Below are 16,173 nucleotides of genomic sequence, written 5' to 3' on the forward strand. Positions count from 1 at the left end.
TTATTGAAAATAAAGCCAGACTTTCTAAGTACATCTGGAAAATAACGAAAAAAATATTAAGGAGCAGGTGGTTTTTTCACATTTCTTGATAATTTTTCAAATATACCTAAAAGCATGATTAATCTTTTTAGTGGTGAGAGGAACCAGGGGAAATTAACTTGTAATTAAGTATTTTTTATAGCATTTATTGCTTATATTGTATGCTAAATATTTAGGACATGATTTTATAAATGAAAATCCAATAAAGCAAGTGATTAATATTTAGAGAATGCAAATTAAGAAAATTTATAGAAAATAACTAATATATAAATTCAAGTGCTTCATGCTTTGGAGGCTAGTAATTTTTTTTTTTTTAACTGCGCAAAGTTACTTTAAAAAATATGGAGAATGGGGGAAAACTCAACCTCCCCAAGTTGAATTCTTGATATTCTCACAAGCAGTGTGGACAACCAAAGCTATAGGCTGAGCCCCCAGTCTTGGGGTTTGTTCATATGAAACAACCTCACAAAGGATAGGTCAAGCCTTCTTAAAATTAGGCCTAAGAGTCACCCCCAAGAGAACCTCTTTTGTTGCTCAGATGTGGCCTCTCTCTCCAGCCAACACAATGAGCAAACTCACCACCCTCTCCCTGTCTATGTAGAACATGACTCCCAGGGGTGTGGACCCTCCTGGCAACATGGGACAGAAATCCCAAAATGAGCTGAGATTCAGCATCAAGGGATTGAGAAAACCTTCTCGACCAAAAGGGGGAAGAGTGAAATGAGACAAAGTGTCAATGGCTGAAAGATTCCAAACAGAGTCGAGAGGTTATCCTGGAGGTTATTCTTACGCATTAAGTAGATATCACCTTGTTATCCAAGATGTAATGGAGAGGCTGGAGGGAACTGCCTGAAAATGCAGATCTGTGTTCTAGTAGCCATGTTTCTTGATGATGATTGCATAATGATAAAGCTTTCACAGTGTGACTGTGTGATTGTGAAAATCTTGTGTCTGATGCTCCTTTTATCTACCTTGTCAACAGCTGAATAGAACATATGGAATAAAAATAAATAATAGGGGGAACAAATGTTAAAATAAATTTAGTTTGAAATGCTAGTGATCAATGAAAGGGAGGGGTAAGGGGTATGGTATGTAAAATTTTTTTCATTTTATTTTTCTGTTGTCTTTTAATTTTTTTTTTTGAATTGATGCAAATGTTCTAAGAAACGATCATGATGATGAATATGCAACTACGTGATGATATTGTGAACTACTGATTATATATGTAGAACAGAATGAGCATATATTCAGAATGTTTGTGTTTCTTTCTTGTAATATATATATTTTATTAATAATAAATTAGAAAAAGAATATGAATTCTTCACGAATCCGTGAGCAGGGGCCATGCTAGCAAATTATTTATGAATAAAAACTATCCCTATGTGTAGAACTGAAAAACAAGTGACAATTGTTTATTATTTTGATGGTAAATTAAAAGAAATCAAAATACTGAGCTAGTTAAAGCTGGTACAGTGGATGGTAACTGTATTTATGTTATTAACTTAGAGACAAGTTGTATTATATAACAAATGAAGGGAAAACTGGGCTAAACAATAGTGAAACTGTGCTTCTGAGCTTTTGTCAGGTAACTGTGGGAAAACATGCAATTCAGAGATGGTATAGAAAGCCTGTGGTTTGTTCTTACCCATGCCAACCTGTCTTGTGAATTGTATGACTGTGCCATCATGAAAAGATCATTTAAATTGAACAATACAATTTGCCAGATATCACTTCACAGCATGACATAATCTGACTTATTTCTGTTTAGCAGTATGTCAGTTTGGTCCATGCTAGAACAGAAAGTTATTGGCTTGAGATGACAGAGTTGATTTCTTACATTCTGTCAATATATATATATATTTAACACTTAACAGTTCTCAAGCAACTATTTTTCGTCTCATGGGAATGTATGCCAATGTTTCCCCGTCTGTCTTCCCTCCTTCCTTCCCACATGATTAAGCCAGTCATTTTAATTCCAGCCATCCTGCCAGTGACTTGTTTAGGAATAACCATGCTATCCAATTCTGCCCACAAGAGATGGGAGCAAGTTTTCTGAGAGAGGAGGAGGAGTGAAACCAAGGAGGAGTCCCAGGCAGAGAGAGTAGATACTTCTTCCTCTAGATGTTATCATGAAGCCTGGAAATGTTATCTGTTTTGCTTACACTTGAAACCAACACATGGAGAAGACGACTGAGAGAATTTCAGTGAAATATCTAGAGTCCTGACTTCCCAAACAACTACCTACCTTTTTGAATTTTGTGAGATAATAAATTCTTTAACTGTCTAAGTCAGTTGGAGTAAAATTTTCTGGTCCTTGGAGCCAAAGCATTCCAACAGAATTATATAGACAGAGCTGATGGGATAGGGTAGGAGCAGTGATCACTGAAGGATAATGGGGTTGCTGGAAGAATGAACAATAGTGGAAGAAAGAATCTGCCATGTTGAGCCAGAGACAGTGTCTAAGGGTCACAGGAGTTTGTTTTGGTTCAGCATTCACTTATTCATTTTTCCTTCAAAAACCTAATCACTAATTACTCTGTGGCACATATTAAACATTGAGGATCTAATGAGCAAGAAGGACACACACCATCTCTGGCTTTGAAGGGCATGACGGGGGAAATTCTGAAATAGAAGCCAAAGAGGTAAATGGGTCAGAGACTAAAACATACTGAAAACCACATGAAAACATTTGTTCCTTATCCCGAGGGAAAGGAGAGCCTTGAAGCATTTTACACAGAAGAGAACATTGGCATTGGGGAATGGGCTGAAGTATGGCAAGACTGAGGCAGGGAGACCCATTTAAGGAGCCTCGGCAGTAGTGCAAGTGAGAGAGAATAGCGGTCTGGGAATAGGGTAGTGGCCACGAGCATGCCTAACATGTACTTAACAGGGCGATGTTTAAGATGTAAAATTGGTAAGACTCAATGACTGGATAATTGTATTGTGGCAGGTGGGGATGGAAAGTGAAAAAGAGGGAAAGAGAAGGTGTTCTAGTTTGCTAACTGCTGGAATGCAATATACCAGAGACAGAATGGCTTTTAAAAGGGGAATTTAATAAGCTGCTAGTTTACAGTTCTAAGGCCAAGAAGATGTCCCAACTAAAACAAGTCTATAGAAACGTCCAATCTAAGGCATCCAGGGAAAGATACCTTGATTCAAGAAGGCCAATGAAGTTCAGGGTTTCTCTCTCATCTGGAAAGGCACATGGTAAACACGGTCAGGGTTCCTCTCTCATCTGGAAGGGCATATGGTGAACACTCCGTCATCTGCTAGCTTCTTCTCTTGGCTTCCTGTTTCATGAAGTTCCCTGGGAGGCGTTTTCCTTCTTCATCTCCAAAGGTCGCTGGCTGGTGGACTCTGCTTCACGTGGCTGTGTTGTTCTGCTCTGCTCTCCCTGAATCTCTTTTCTCTAAAGTGTTTCCTCTTTTATAGGATTCCAGAAACTTATCAAGACCCACCCAAATGGGTGACGACATGTCGTCACCTAATTCAGCTTAACAACCACTCTTGATTAAATCATATCTCTAGGGAGATGATCTGATTACAGTTTCAAACATATAGTATTGAATAGGGATTATTCTGCCTTTATGAAATGGGATTTAGATTAAAACCTGGCTTTTCTAAGGGACATACATCCTTTCAAACTAGCACAGAAGGCAAGGATGAGTCCTGCTTTTCTGACAGGGGTAATTACGTAAATATAGTACTTTCCTCTTAGGCAATACATTAAGAGGACTGGTTTATTCGGGGGGAAAACAGTGAGCTCAGTTTTCAATATGCCTTGTTCAGATGTCTATGAGACATACAAGTAATAGGTAATAAATGTTTGGAGCTCAGAAGGTATCCTGGGCTAAAGATTTAAGTTTGGAAATCATTTCTCTGATAAATCTTGATTATGGATTTATCAATTATATTTGATTTCTTAGGGAAGTAGAAGTGGATTTAGCTTTCTTATACCACCACTTGTGAACTTTATCTTCCCAGCAGGAGTAGTTAGTATTTACATAATTATGACTCTTTAAACAGTGTTCATAACTGAGTCAAGTTATATTTATGATAATGGATAATTTCTTGATAAGTGAATATCTCATTTTCTAGGTTAATAATTGTTCCATATTTGATATTTTTCTAATATTCTCCAAATACTCCTATGGATCCACCTATGTCTACCAATGTTGTTTTCCCAAATGCTCAAATACAATGGATAATCTATCAGTTACATTTGCTTCAAGGAGTTCTCCTTCCAGGAGTCTTACCTCCTCCTGCTAACATCGAACCAATCATTTTCCTGCCTACACCCTGCCATCACTTGGGCAGACCTTTCATCTGTCTCTTATGTTGGAGCTTCTATGACAAATGCCATTTCTGCCATGGGATACAGAATACCACCGCAGGTACAGACCCAGGATCTTGAGAAAGATTCTTACCCTTACCAGCAAGCTATGTCCCAACAACTTTAATGCCTGACACAACTTCTTGCTTTCAGTAAGTCTTGCAGAAAGATTGTGATAAATTATTCCACTGCCTTTCCAGGTACGGATTGACAAGGGTACTTCTATTCTGCACTGTGCTGAGTCCTTGGTAAGTATTGCTGACTGAATGGCCACTTTCCAGTGGGTTTGCCAGGGGTACTTGACCCCAAGGGATAATGGTTGATGGGGGCAGTAGATGACTAGAAATTCAGCTTTCAAGCAATGTGGCTTTGTATGGGTCATCCAATCTCTATGAGTCTCAGTTTTATTATCTGTAAATAGGGCTTCATATTCACCAGTTAGATATCATTACCATTTTAAAGTACCACTTGAAAATGGAACTCAAACAAATAAAATAAGGCATCCAAGACCACAAATCTGATCTATAGTGCTTAAGCATGATTCCAAAATCTATGCATTTTCCTATTTTTCCTCTGAATTATCACTGGATATTAAGGGACATGTCCTCATAGAAGGGAATGAAGAGAGATCCATGGATGAGGATGTGACTAGAAATGAAGTTTCAATGGTATCATGTCTTTAATCATCTTTACCAATGATTCCCTGCCAAACAAGTACCATCCATAAATGGTACTTTATCTGATTAAGAATGATAGTGACTATTTTTTATAAGTACAATATTTTTAAACATTCCTTATAAGTCGTCATCGTTTTTCAGGGATTTGACTTTTAAATTGTTCTTGTGGAAGGAAAAATCTACTCCAGTCTCTTCACACGTCTCAGCTGTTAACATTGTTATCTGATGAATAACTGATCAGGGTTTCAAAATCGCTAGGCTTTTTTCATCAGGACGGTCAAAGTAATCAGGCAGAATGGCACAAGTGAATAAGTGATCTGAAAAGGTAATGCCGCTTGATTATTATTATGGCTGGAAAACAGCAAACCCAAAGAGGCTAAGTAATGGATGGATCTAAAGCAATTTTGTCTTTTATACAGATGACAATTTGAGTAATTAAAAATGTTATACAGGGTATAAATTCTAACTTTTTTTAAATGCTTTTTAAGTCCACCAGTTGCTTTTTTTCCCCTGTGTTTGTATTATTCAATCCACCCAACGGTATGAGAAAAATGCTATTTTTGTCTCTATTTTAGATGTGAGGAAAATAAAAGCTTAAGGAATAATTTATCCAGTGACAATTAAAATGTGATAGACAAGTGAAGTGAAATAAGATGTGTATGATTAGAAATGCATACTCTTATCTTCAATGCTTTTTAATACAGGCCCACAGGCTTATTCATAATTTCAAATTTCAAAAATTTCTGAAAACACTGAAAGATGTTTTCCTTTGTAGCTCATTTGGTGGCAAAAGTCTGGATCTCACCTAAGATTTATTTATTGTCTTTATCTTTGAATGACCTTGTTTTGCTGTACAATATTTCTGTGTTGATTATAGGGTGCCGAATCAGACTACTCTGGGGGGTGGTATTATCTTTTTAATATGTGAAAAACCCTGAACTCCAAAAATCATCTGTCCCAAAGGGGTTTTGGATAAGGACATAAAACCAGTGAGGTCGGATTAGAGGAAATGGTAAAAGAAGATTATAAGACATGAAATTAAGATAAGACCCTGGAATTAAAGAAGGAAACTGAGATTTAAAAAGCTATTTTTTTTCATCCAGTGCCCAATGATCAACTATTAATGAGCCTTGAATAATGTGTCCTGAATTTAAACTGGTTTGAAAGATGGACCATGACAAAATCTTAATGTTGTTATATGAGAGATGGTGATCTGCTTTTTTTATTTACCCCTCGAAGTGACAATCCAAGAAAAGGTAGGTTAAATGTAATTGCTATCATCCCTGCTCTCATCTCTCCAGCTCTGGGAGAAGAGTTGACTCTTCTGTTGAGGAATCTGCATCAAGTCCAAATTCTCATGTATTATCCTTCAGGCCCGATCACAGGCATTTACAAAGCTATCCCTGGCAAGCCTTATGGGAGACAGCTTGAGCCACAGTCAGTATATTACGGTTTTCCGGAAGGAGTCGCAGTCAGGCCTTGCAGCTCCCAATGCCAGTCATGCTCATATCCATTTGGAGCGTTGCACATCCATTTGGAGGCCTTCTTACTGAAGCACCTTGGCTGAGGTACTTTTCAGGCACTTCCAAGGAAACCCCTTATTAGAGGACTTTTGGCTGAGGTATTTTCCACCACTCAGTACTTTTGCACTTGCATTCTTCCCCCTTTCTGTCCCCTCAGGTCCATAAAATGGCAGGAGTCTTTTGTTCAGAGCTCCTTGGAAGTAACAGGATATCCCCTCACTCTTCCACCCCATCTGTGCTGATGGTACCTCACCTGGTACCGTTCCATAAGAAAACATGGAACATTGGGAGCCAGTGTCTCTTTTGGCTTCTTGCTTACACAGTCGCAGTTAGTGAAAGAAGGCTTGATTGATTTACTTTCAGGTTAGCTCACTGTCCTAACTGAACACCTGGACAGCTTAGCACCTGTGTAAGGCTAATTTTTGTCCCAGTGCTCTGGAAGCTACCATCTCTCACTGCCTTAGAAGGCCTCTGCCATCACATATATCTCACACATCTTTAATCTCACCCAATACTTTCCCTTATCAACATTTAACTACAGACACATTTGCACCCAATTTAAAAGTTCCTTGGCCTTATGTCTTGCCATTGCTCACGTTCTTTCTCCTTTAAATTCTGGAACAAGAGATCACTCACCTCAGACCTTTTGCACACACTGTTTCCACAATCTGGAACATTATTCTCTTCCTCTTCATTTGGCCAGATCCAACTCTTCTTCAGAAACAACCTGCTCCCAGAAGTCTTCCTACACTATTCCATTCTCCGTTATAGGCCCTACCTCAAGGCCTGCCAGACTTTATTATTTACTTAGTAGTTACCCCCTTGGCTGAGTATTCCTTGAACACTGGGAACTTGTTTTAATGTTATATCCCCAGGAACACCAAAATGGCCTGGGCTCTTTACAGGCACTCAATAATATGTAGCAATGTATGAAGGGCAATCTGCCTCATTAAAGGATGCATTCCAATACTGGTAGCTAAAGTAACAGATGTTTAGCACAAGATTTTCTAAAAAAAATAATAACTCATGTCCTCAAAGCTTAATTTTTATATATTATATGCTGTTTTACCCCAATTATACTATTCATATACAATTAGGCCTTATTTCAGCTTATGGTGAAAAATATATACATTATTTTTCTTGGTTATTATGATGTTTTCATGGTTTCTAAGTCTATATGGAACTAAATTTCAGGATGCTTCTCATTAAAGACTGCATCTTCTACATGAGTTCTGTTGTGGAATGATCAATTTATGACTTCCCTTTTAGTCTAAATGAATGAACTGGATGACTTCCTAAAGACACATCAATTCTTAGAAGTCTCTATGAATATTATTAAATTGAAAATCAAAAGTTTCCTTTCAGATTATGCCTGATGTATAAATGTATGGACTGTAAAACTTCTCACAAGCAATCAAAAAATGTAAACTTTATTTAACATTCTATTTTCATTTATAAGTATTAAGAACCCTAGCCTCCACTTCTATTCTTACAGAATTTTCGGAATGATGTATAATCTAAGAGTGCTGAAAATGTGCTCAAACACCTGCACCCTGCAGAACAGGTCATTTCAAAAATTAACATTGAATTATCCCAAGTCATCAAAAACATGCCAATGCTTTTGAACCACCGTTAAAATGAAATTATGTTGATGTTCATCATTATTACTAAAATAAGAATAATGAATTAAACTGACAGGTTTTTTACTCTTACCCTTGGAAATGTTGTAAATCTGTCCAGTTCTTCAACAAAGCAGAACATCTGCAAGCTAATTGCTGACATAACAATCAAGAGGCTGGCAGTAAATACGACCAAACTCCCAAGCTTTTTTCCAGGACCAAATATCTTATACACAAAGTCTTCTAATGCAGGTGAAATCTTAATAAGCCGAACTACCCGAAGAACCTATCGTGGGAAAGAAAACGTACATATCTGATCATTTATTTACACTGACTATTAAATGAGCTCATACTAAAATTCCATTTTTTATCATACTTTATAAAACTGCACTTTTTATTTAAGAATCTAGAGACCGGAAGTAGCAAAATAACTAAGATGTTAGTCTAGCTCAGTGTCCACCATATATCAAAAACTCAATAAACCCCAAGCAAACGAATGAAGGAAAACAGTTCCAAGTGTTTTAATATATAATGTGATCATTCAAAACAGCATTAACTAGGACATACTGGTAAAATAAAACATTTTTAGTGTTCAAAATCTAAAAATATTTAACTCAATGCTATTTACATTCACCTTTTCATAAAATAGCTTTTCTAGTTATTATTACACATTCATAAAGGAATTAAAGACTCCATTACAGAGTCTTTATTTGTGGCTGATGCTGCTAGCCCAGTATCCATTCTCTCCTTCTTTTAAATGATGGGTCTTCCTGAATTTTAGCCTATCAAATGTCTACTCGGTGCCATTGCCTCCAGTCTCACTTGTAGCTAAGTACGGCCATGTGAACTAGGTTCAGTACAAAGGGATGTGAAAAGAAGTGACTTGTGTAATTTTTGGAATAGTAAATAAAATAAACTTGCCTTGGCTGTTCTTTTTCTCCTTTCCTCTGGCTGGGAAACAGAAACAACTGGAGTACCCCTTTGGTACTGTAGCAGACCCTGACCCATTTTTCATATTCCACCTCTGATCTCTTTCCAAAGCAGCTCCCTCCCTGACTAGGTTGTGAAAGTTTCCATTTCTTTTTCCTCTGATCTCTGAAATCCCCACATACACATCTCATAGGTATGCTGTTGTTTTTAACAGCTCCAGCTAGACCAGCCTTCATTGGCTTTAATTGCGAAGACTTGCACAATTAAAAAGAAGGTTAGCCTAGAAGAAAACTTTGCCTAATTATAACAGCAACAATCACACTCTCTACAGCGTAACCCAGAGGCCCTGTTTTTCTGGTTTTATGCTTTGAAACTACACCCTGTAACTGGGCAACAACAAGACAACTCGTGACTGGCCCTGTCTGTATCCCTTGATCTTGTTTTGCAACCCTGAAGTCCGCTGCCCTTGCACCTAGTCGCTGAAGTCAGGTATCCTTGCATGTAGCCCCTTTTTGATTAATATGAGTCAGCTGAGAGCTAAACACCTCAAATTCCTAAACTATCTTGCTGAGCCATGCCAGTTCTAATCAAGGTTGCACACGTGACATACACAGTAGCCTAAGTCTGTAATCACTCTCTACATACCTAGTAATTAGACTATCTCTGATCGCCTCATCTCAAATCACCGTACTTATTATCCTAAGCCTGCCTGCCTTTGTTTGAATACTATAAAACACTGAGAGTTTCTCCAGTTTGGGGAGAAAGATTTGAGGACTGCCCTCCCATCTTGGCGAGGTTATCCTTTGCTAAATAAACCTTTTCTCTTCTCAAAATCCTATGGATTGGCTCTGCATGCATCAGGTAAGGACTTACTTTTCAACCACAATACACCAGAAATAGAAGGCTGGTACAGATGATGACAGATATACCCCAACCCAACAGGCTGGCTTACTGGTTGACGATATGGAACAGAGCCATCTACTTTCCTTGGACACCCACCAACTATTTGATAGAAACAAACTTTTATCTTATGCAAGCCTGGCAATTTTGGATCTTTGTTACATTTTCTTAGCTTTTACCTAAACTAACTTATGACTATTATTATTATTAATTTTAAAATGCAAAATGATACCTGCAATTAATCAGTTAATTCATTCATAATTCATTTAAAATATACTGATTGATAATTATGTGTCAGATATCGTGCTAGACAAATACCACTGAATGCCTTCTATTACAAAGGGAGCACAATAGAAAGATACAATCCTTCAGGGCATATTATTGATTAAAAAGTATAAATTAAAATATAATCAAAAACTGAAGTAGAGAACATGGAAAAAATGGCATAGTTCATCAAGTCTAAGACGTCAACCATTTTTTACATACCTCTAAGAAATAAAAAAAGAATACTGCCACTTAAAATATAACATACCACTGATTATAAGACAGATGCATACTTCAGAGATATTAAAATATATATAATTTATAACAGTGGCATAAATGAAATAGGGTAAGGAGTATATGGCAGTCTACAACGGTTAGATTCAAAGTGCTTACGTTGCCTGTAATGGTTTCTGAGGAGAAGAAGCATGATGTATTTGGAATGCCATTAGAAAACAGGAATTTTTACAAAAAACAAGATTTTGATTTTTTCATGTATAAAATAACATACTTTTGGTTTTGCCTTTCCAGCAGCCCCAGCTCCCTACTCTTTCTGGTTTCCCTTTGGCAAATCATTCCTTCTACGCTCTTAGACTCTTAGTCCATGAAGTCAAGAGAAACTTCCAAATTCCCAGGAGCTAGCCCTGGCCCGAGTGCTCACAATAAGCTCAGTCATTCTCACAACTTTCGCTGGACCTATACGTGGGGCTCTGTTATTTTTATGCCCACTTAGCATTACTGTAGGAGGCATGTCACGCTGGAATGCCTGGGAGTCAACTTTACCATCACAGAGAAAGTCAGCTCAATAACAAAACCAAACAGAAGAAAGGGCAGTGAGTACAGAGACTGAGTCCAATTCTTATCAGGTTAACCTCTGAATTTAGCCAGAACCAAACCTACATTTACTCCCTAGACTTTGAATTAATAGAAAATGTTGATGGCAAATCTCATTCCTATTGTTTGCAGAAAAACCAACGGTATGGTTCACAGCAGCATGTCTAGTAAGCTAATGGAGGAATTATTTAAAGTGGAGAAAATGCATATTTTCTTTATGCTAATTTAAAATAGTTAACAATATTTAAAGAAGAAAATTTATAGGCGCAGTAATGTTTACCACATTAAGTGCCAAACCACAAGGTTAAACCACCACTTCTTCCTACTATAATTCTTAACCTAGATTCCTACATAAGAACATATTATATGAGGGTCATCTTTTCAAATAATAGGCAAACAGTTTTATCATAAGAACTATTAAATATTAATGGAAAATCAGTATCCAGGGGCGGTATTTGGAATGGTTTCAGTTTTATCGGATTTGTCTATTCTCAGTCATAAATGATTGGGCATCCAATAGTGAATAGCTGAATCCAGGTAAGTTTACAGTAATAATTTAACTGGTTTATAGCTCAAATTTCCAGTACTGCATGTGTCTCCATTTGTATTAAAATTGTATTTAAAAAACCGTGTAAGTCCGCCATGAGCAGGAGCACGGGTTCCACCGGCCTCTGCGCGGCGAGGCAAAGGTGGCGGGGGTGGGGAGGTGGGGGGTGGAGGTGGGGAGCAGAGGGGTGGAGTGGGGGTGGGGGTGGGGGTGGGGCAGGAACCCCGCGGTGCTGGAGAGACGGCGGCGCTGGCAGCCAGGAGGTCTGGAAGCCTCTGCTCAGGTTCTCCCTCGTCGAGTGTTCCCTGTCCGCGGGGCAGAGGGCCTGCTCCGAAGCCCACGGTGCCCTGGCTGTGCTACTGGCCAACTCTGAATTTCCATCCCTGCTTGTGTTGACCAGCATTTCCTCTTGCGCGGGATGGCAACCCTGGGTGCTTCCGTTTTTTCGCTTAAGCCTCAGGTGGGGTGAGGGGGCTAAGGCTTAACTTCGTGTCCCCTCCCGGGCAGTGTATCCTTCCCTAAAGCATTGATTTCTGGAATCGATGCCATTTTATTATCGGGGCTTAATTTTTTTGCCTATATAGGCCCTTGGCACTCAGGGCTCGCTTGCTTTGTTTTGTGCTTAAATGTCTGTTATTACAGAAAATAAAAATGAGGTAGTATTAAAAAAATTTGTCCAGGTAATTTTGAGTCCTATCCCAAATTCTAATAAAAAGAGCCTCTGCACATCTGTGCAATTCTGATAAATTAATATTTCTTTAACTCGTCGAAACAGAATTTAGCTCTCAGGGGCTGTATTTACTCTGCAAAGAATAAAACATTCTGAGGACATATCATTATTTATACTACCTGAAAGTAGGTGAATTGAGAATGATAAAGATCTGGATATACATGAAGAGTAGTTCCAATTACGAGTAGCAGTTCGAATTTGTGGAGAGATGAGCTAATATATCCAGTAAATCCCAAACACCAGATCTTTAGAAGAGCTTCCAAATCAAAAAGAACTGTGAAAGCCACCTAGGGGAACAAAGAGACATTGTAATTGGTATCTAAAACTACAATTTATTTCAAAAAAATTCATACACTTGTTGGTGCATACATTTCAGGATCTATCAATATAAATGAGGAACCCACAAATGTCAAGAACTGTATTTTATAAAAAAAATGTTTTTCAAGCACACCAACTTGAACATGGCAGATTAAATCTACCTTAAGTAATAAGCAAAACATATGTTAAAATTGTAAATGTTTTATTATTATTTCTTGATCTATTATTTAAAAAGCATTGTCATTTATATAATCGATGTATACACAGAAAGTGTACATTCTGTTAAGTATAATATAGTTAAGTAATCTGTATTTTCTAAAGACAGTTTCTTTAATATGCATTGCATAATATAAAACAATTACTTCATGTCATAACCATAATTAAGCCAAGGCAAGAGATTAAAATATCATGTATTCTTCTATGCTTTAGATATATGACAAGAAGAGAAATCAATATTCTATAGCAAGCAATTTACATATAAATATATATACATGTAACTAATACATTAATTCACGTTTTACTCTAGCATATAATTTCTTTGGATTACAAATACCAATATTGTAAGATATACATGCAGTGAACACACATTATTTTTCCTTTACCTTTCCTAAGGGTAAAAATATTCATTTTATAAAGAAGATTGTATTGGAATCAAAATGTGCAATATAAAATGAACTTCTAACTAAAGAGCACAAAGTTTTGGAATTAGTCAAAATATATACCTCTGAGAAAATGTCACATGATTTAGTGGAAGACAGGAATAAAGGAGAGCTTTTCTCATCTTTTTCTAGGGAAATATGGAATATCAGAAGGGAGTTTTCCCAACCATATTTGGAAAATGTGGAGAAAAATGGAGTTTTAATAATGGTATTTTTAGGAATGGAGCATTAAAAGGATTGCAGATGGCTAATTTAGATGTGATGAAGAAATTAGCATTACCTCTTAAATCGAGCATTTGTGTAATGCCAAGTTGCTTTTAAATTTTAATTGGCATTTCTCTTTTTAAAAGATGTTGAGAAAAAAAGGAATACATTTTAACTTTGAAATAATCCAAAGTACACACAAGAATGTCAATAAGACTTCTTGCCCACTTTTCTGAGAGGTTTCATGTTAACCGCTTTGTGTATTCCCTCCTCAGCCATCTCCATCTCACCCAGACATAAAGAACCATATAGATGGGCTTGCATTTTTCTGTCACTCTGCAACTTGCAGTTCTCATTCACTATCACTGACAACCCCACAGGCTAAGAAATACAGATCCTACTTATTCTTTCTTATCAGCTGTATAATTTCTGGTAGTATGCAACATTTATTTAATTCAACATTTTCCCTCCTGATTCAGATCATGAGTTAAGTATTTTGCTACTTCAAAAACAAGACTGAAATAATCATTCTTATATAATATCAGCATCCACCGAGGTTTTTACATCTAGAGATAAATTCCTTGCTGGAGCAAAGGATAGATTTGTGTGTTTCAAATTTTAGACAATGTTAAGAGATTATTTTCACATTGTTATTGTCTCCCAGCGAGGTAGAAAGTGTCTCAACCTAAATCTGTATCAGCAGCAGATGGAATCAAACTTACTAACTGTTCCTATGTCCACTGGTCATTTAGATTAACTTTCTATTTCTTAATAATCTTCCTCTTCACAGCCTTGGCAATTTTCTATGGTGTTGTTTACATTTCTTGTCAGTTTTTGGAGTTGTTGATATTAAGGACCTTAATCTCTGCTACACTTGCAACTATTTCTTCCTTGGTCAAAGATTTGTTTTTTAACTTCAGTGTTAGGTCTGTGTCCTCATCATCTCCCTATGGAATTATGGAGTTTTTTTCTTTCTTTCATTGAGGTGCAGGCTTCATGTGTCCTGATTTTATGATGGAGTCTCTATTCTGACTTTTTAACTTATACAAGCCTGAAGCCTTTTCTTCCATCCTTGTACAGTCTTTGAAATGATGAGTTCTAGGTAACAGGGATATGCTAATACCCTTAGGGCAGCTACTGGTTTTGATGTCCAACTGGCATTAGGGACTCATGTCACAACTTAACTTTTTGCCTTGAGGATTTTCCTTAATTGTTTTTTTTACATCCTGCTAGGCATTTAAAATGAGGTTTTAATATTTTATGGCTACTTTTAGGTGCTTTGTAGAGAGATGATTTTCAGTCAACTTTTGCATAAATGTTTCCTATAAACAGTATACTATTTTATTTTGTTTTTAAACATAAACTGATTTCCTATATCTCTTTTTTATTGAGGTAAAAATCAAGTAACATAAAATTAACCATTTGAAAATGAACAATTTAATGGCATTTGGCACATTCACAGTGCTGGTAACCACCACCTATACCTAGTTCCAAAACAATTTTATTACCCTAAAAGAAAACCCTTCACCAATTAGCAGTTCTGATCATTTCTACCCTCAGCCCCTGGAAACTATAAATCTGTGTTAAGTCTCTATGGATCTACCTTGTGCTGGTTTGAAAGTTATGTACCTCAGAAAAGCCATGTTTTAATCCTGATTCAATCTTGTAGAGGCAGCTGTTTCTTTTAATCCTATTCCAATACTGTAGGTTGGAATCTTTTGATTATATCATCTCCAGGAGGATGGGACACACCCAATTGTGGGTGTGACCTTTGATTAGATGGAGATGTGACTACACCCATTCCAGGTGGGTCTTGGTTAGTTTACCAGAATCTTTTAAAAGAGGAAACATTTTGGAGTCTCTCTGATTCTTTCCAAAATGACAGAAGCCTCAGAGTCGACAGAGAGAGAAGATGTAGAGGCTTGGAGAATAGTTGCTTCAGAGAACAGAGACATGGATGTTTGGAGATGCTTGGAGCCCAGCAGACATCACCATGAGATGTTAAGCAAGCCAGAACCTGGAGAGAGCGCCAAGGGAAGCCAAGAGATGAAAGCAAGGAGCAAAGAAAGAAAAAAAAAAAAGAAAAAGAAAAAAAGGACGCTCCACAGGGACAGAGGCTGAAAGCAAAGGAGCCCAGTAGCAAGGGACCAGCAGATATCAGCCACATGACTTCCCAGCTGACCCAATGAACTTTTTTAAGTGAAGGTAATCTCTTGCTGGTGCCTTAATTGCACACTTTCACTTCCTTAGAGCTGTGAACTTGTAACATTAAATTCCCCTTTTTAAAAGCTGTTTCATTTCTGGTATTACCACATTCTGGTAGCTTGCAAGCTAACACGTACCTATTCTGGATATTTCATGTATATGGAATCACAAAATATGTGACACTTTGTGTCTGGCTTCCTTCACTTAGCATAATTGTTCTGGAAGTCATCTGGATTATAGCATATGTCAGTGCTTCATTTATTTTTATGGCTGCATAGAATTTCATTGTATGTATATAATGTTAGGTTGGGGGAACCGGGAAGGGCACTGCAACTGGAGCTGTGGAGGCTGTGTCACCCCTGTCAACCTGACTTCTGGAACTAATGAACCGCCC

The 16,173-nt window shown here is 37.4% G+C and overlaps 1 protein-coding gene across 1 annotated transcript in view; it reads right to left on the minus strand.

Annotated features, from left to right (window-relative positions):
* NALCN (sodium leak channel, non-selective) overlaps positions 1–16,173 on the minus strand; it is a 326,977-nt gene that overhangs the window by 161,233 nt on the left and 149,571 nt on the right. The window contains exons 11-12 of the mRNA XM_077155855.1: positions 12,513–12,680; positions 8,286–8,477 (exon numbers count right to left, since the gene is read on the minus strand). Coding sequence (XP_077011970.1) covers positions 8,286–8,477; positions 12,513–12,680 — 360 coding nt within the window. The remainder of the gene's footprint in view (positions 1–8,285; positions 8,478–12,512; positions 12,681–16,173) is intronic.

This window comes from Tamandua tetradactyla, chromosome 4 (genome assembly GCF_023851605.1).
Source record: "Tamandua tetradactyla isolate mTamTet1 chromosome 4, mTamTet1.pri, whole genome shotgun sequence".
Classification (NCBI taxonomy): domain Eukaryota; kingdom Metazoa; phylum Chordata; class Mammalia; order Pilosa; family Myrmecophagidae; genus Tamandua; species Tamandua tetradactyla.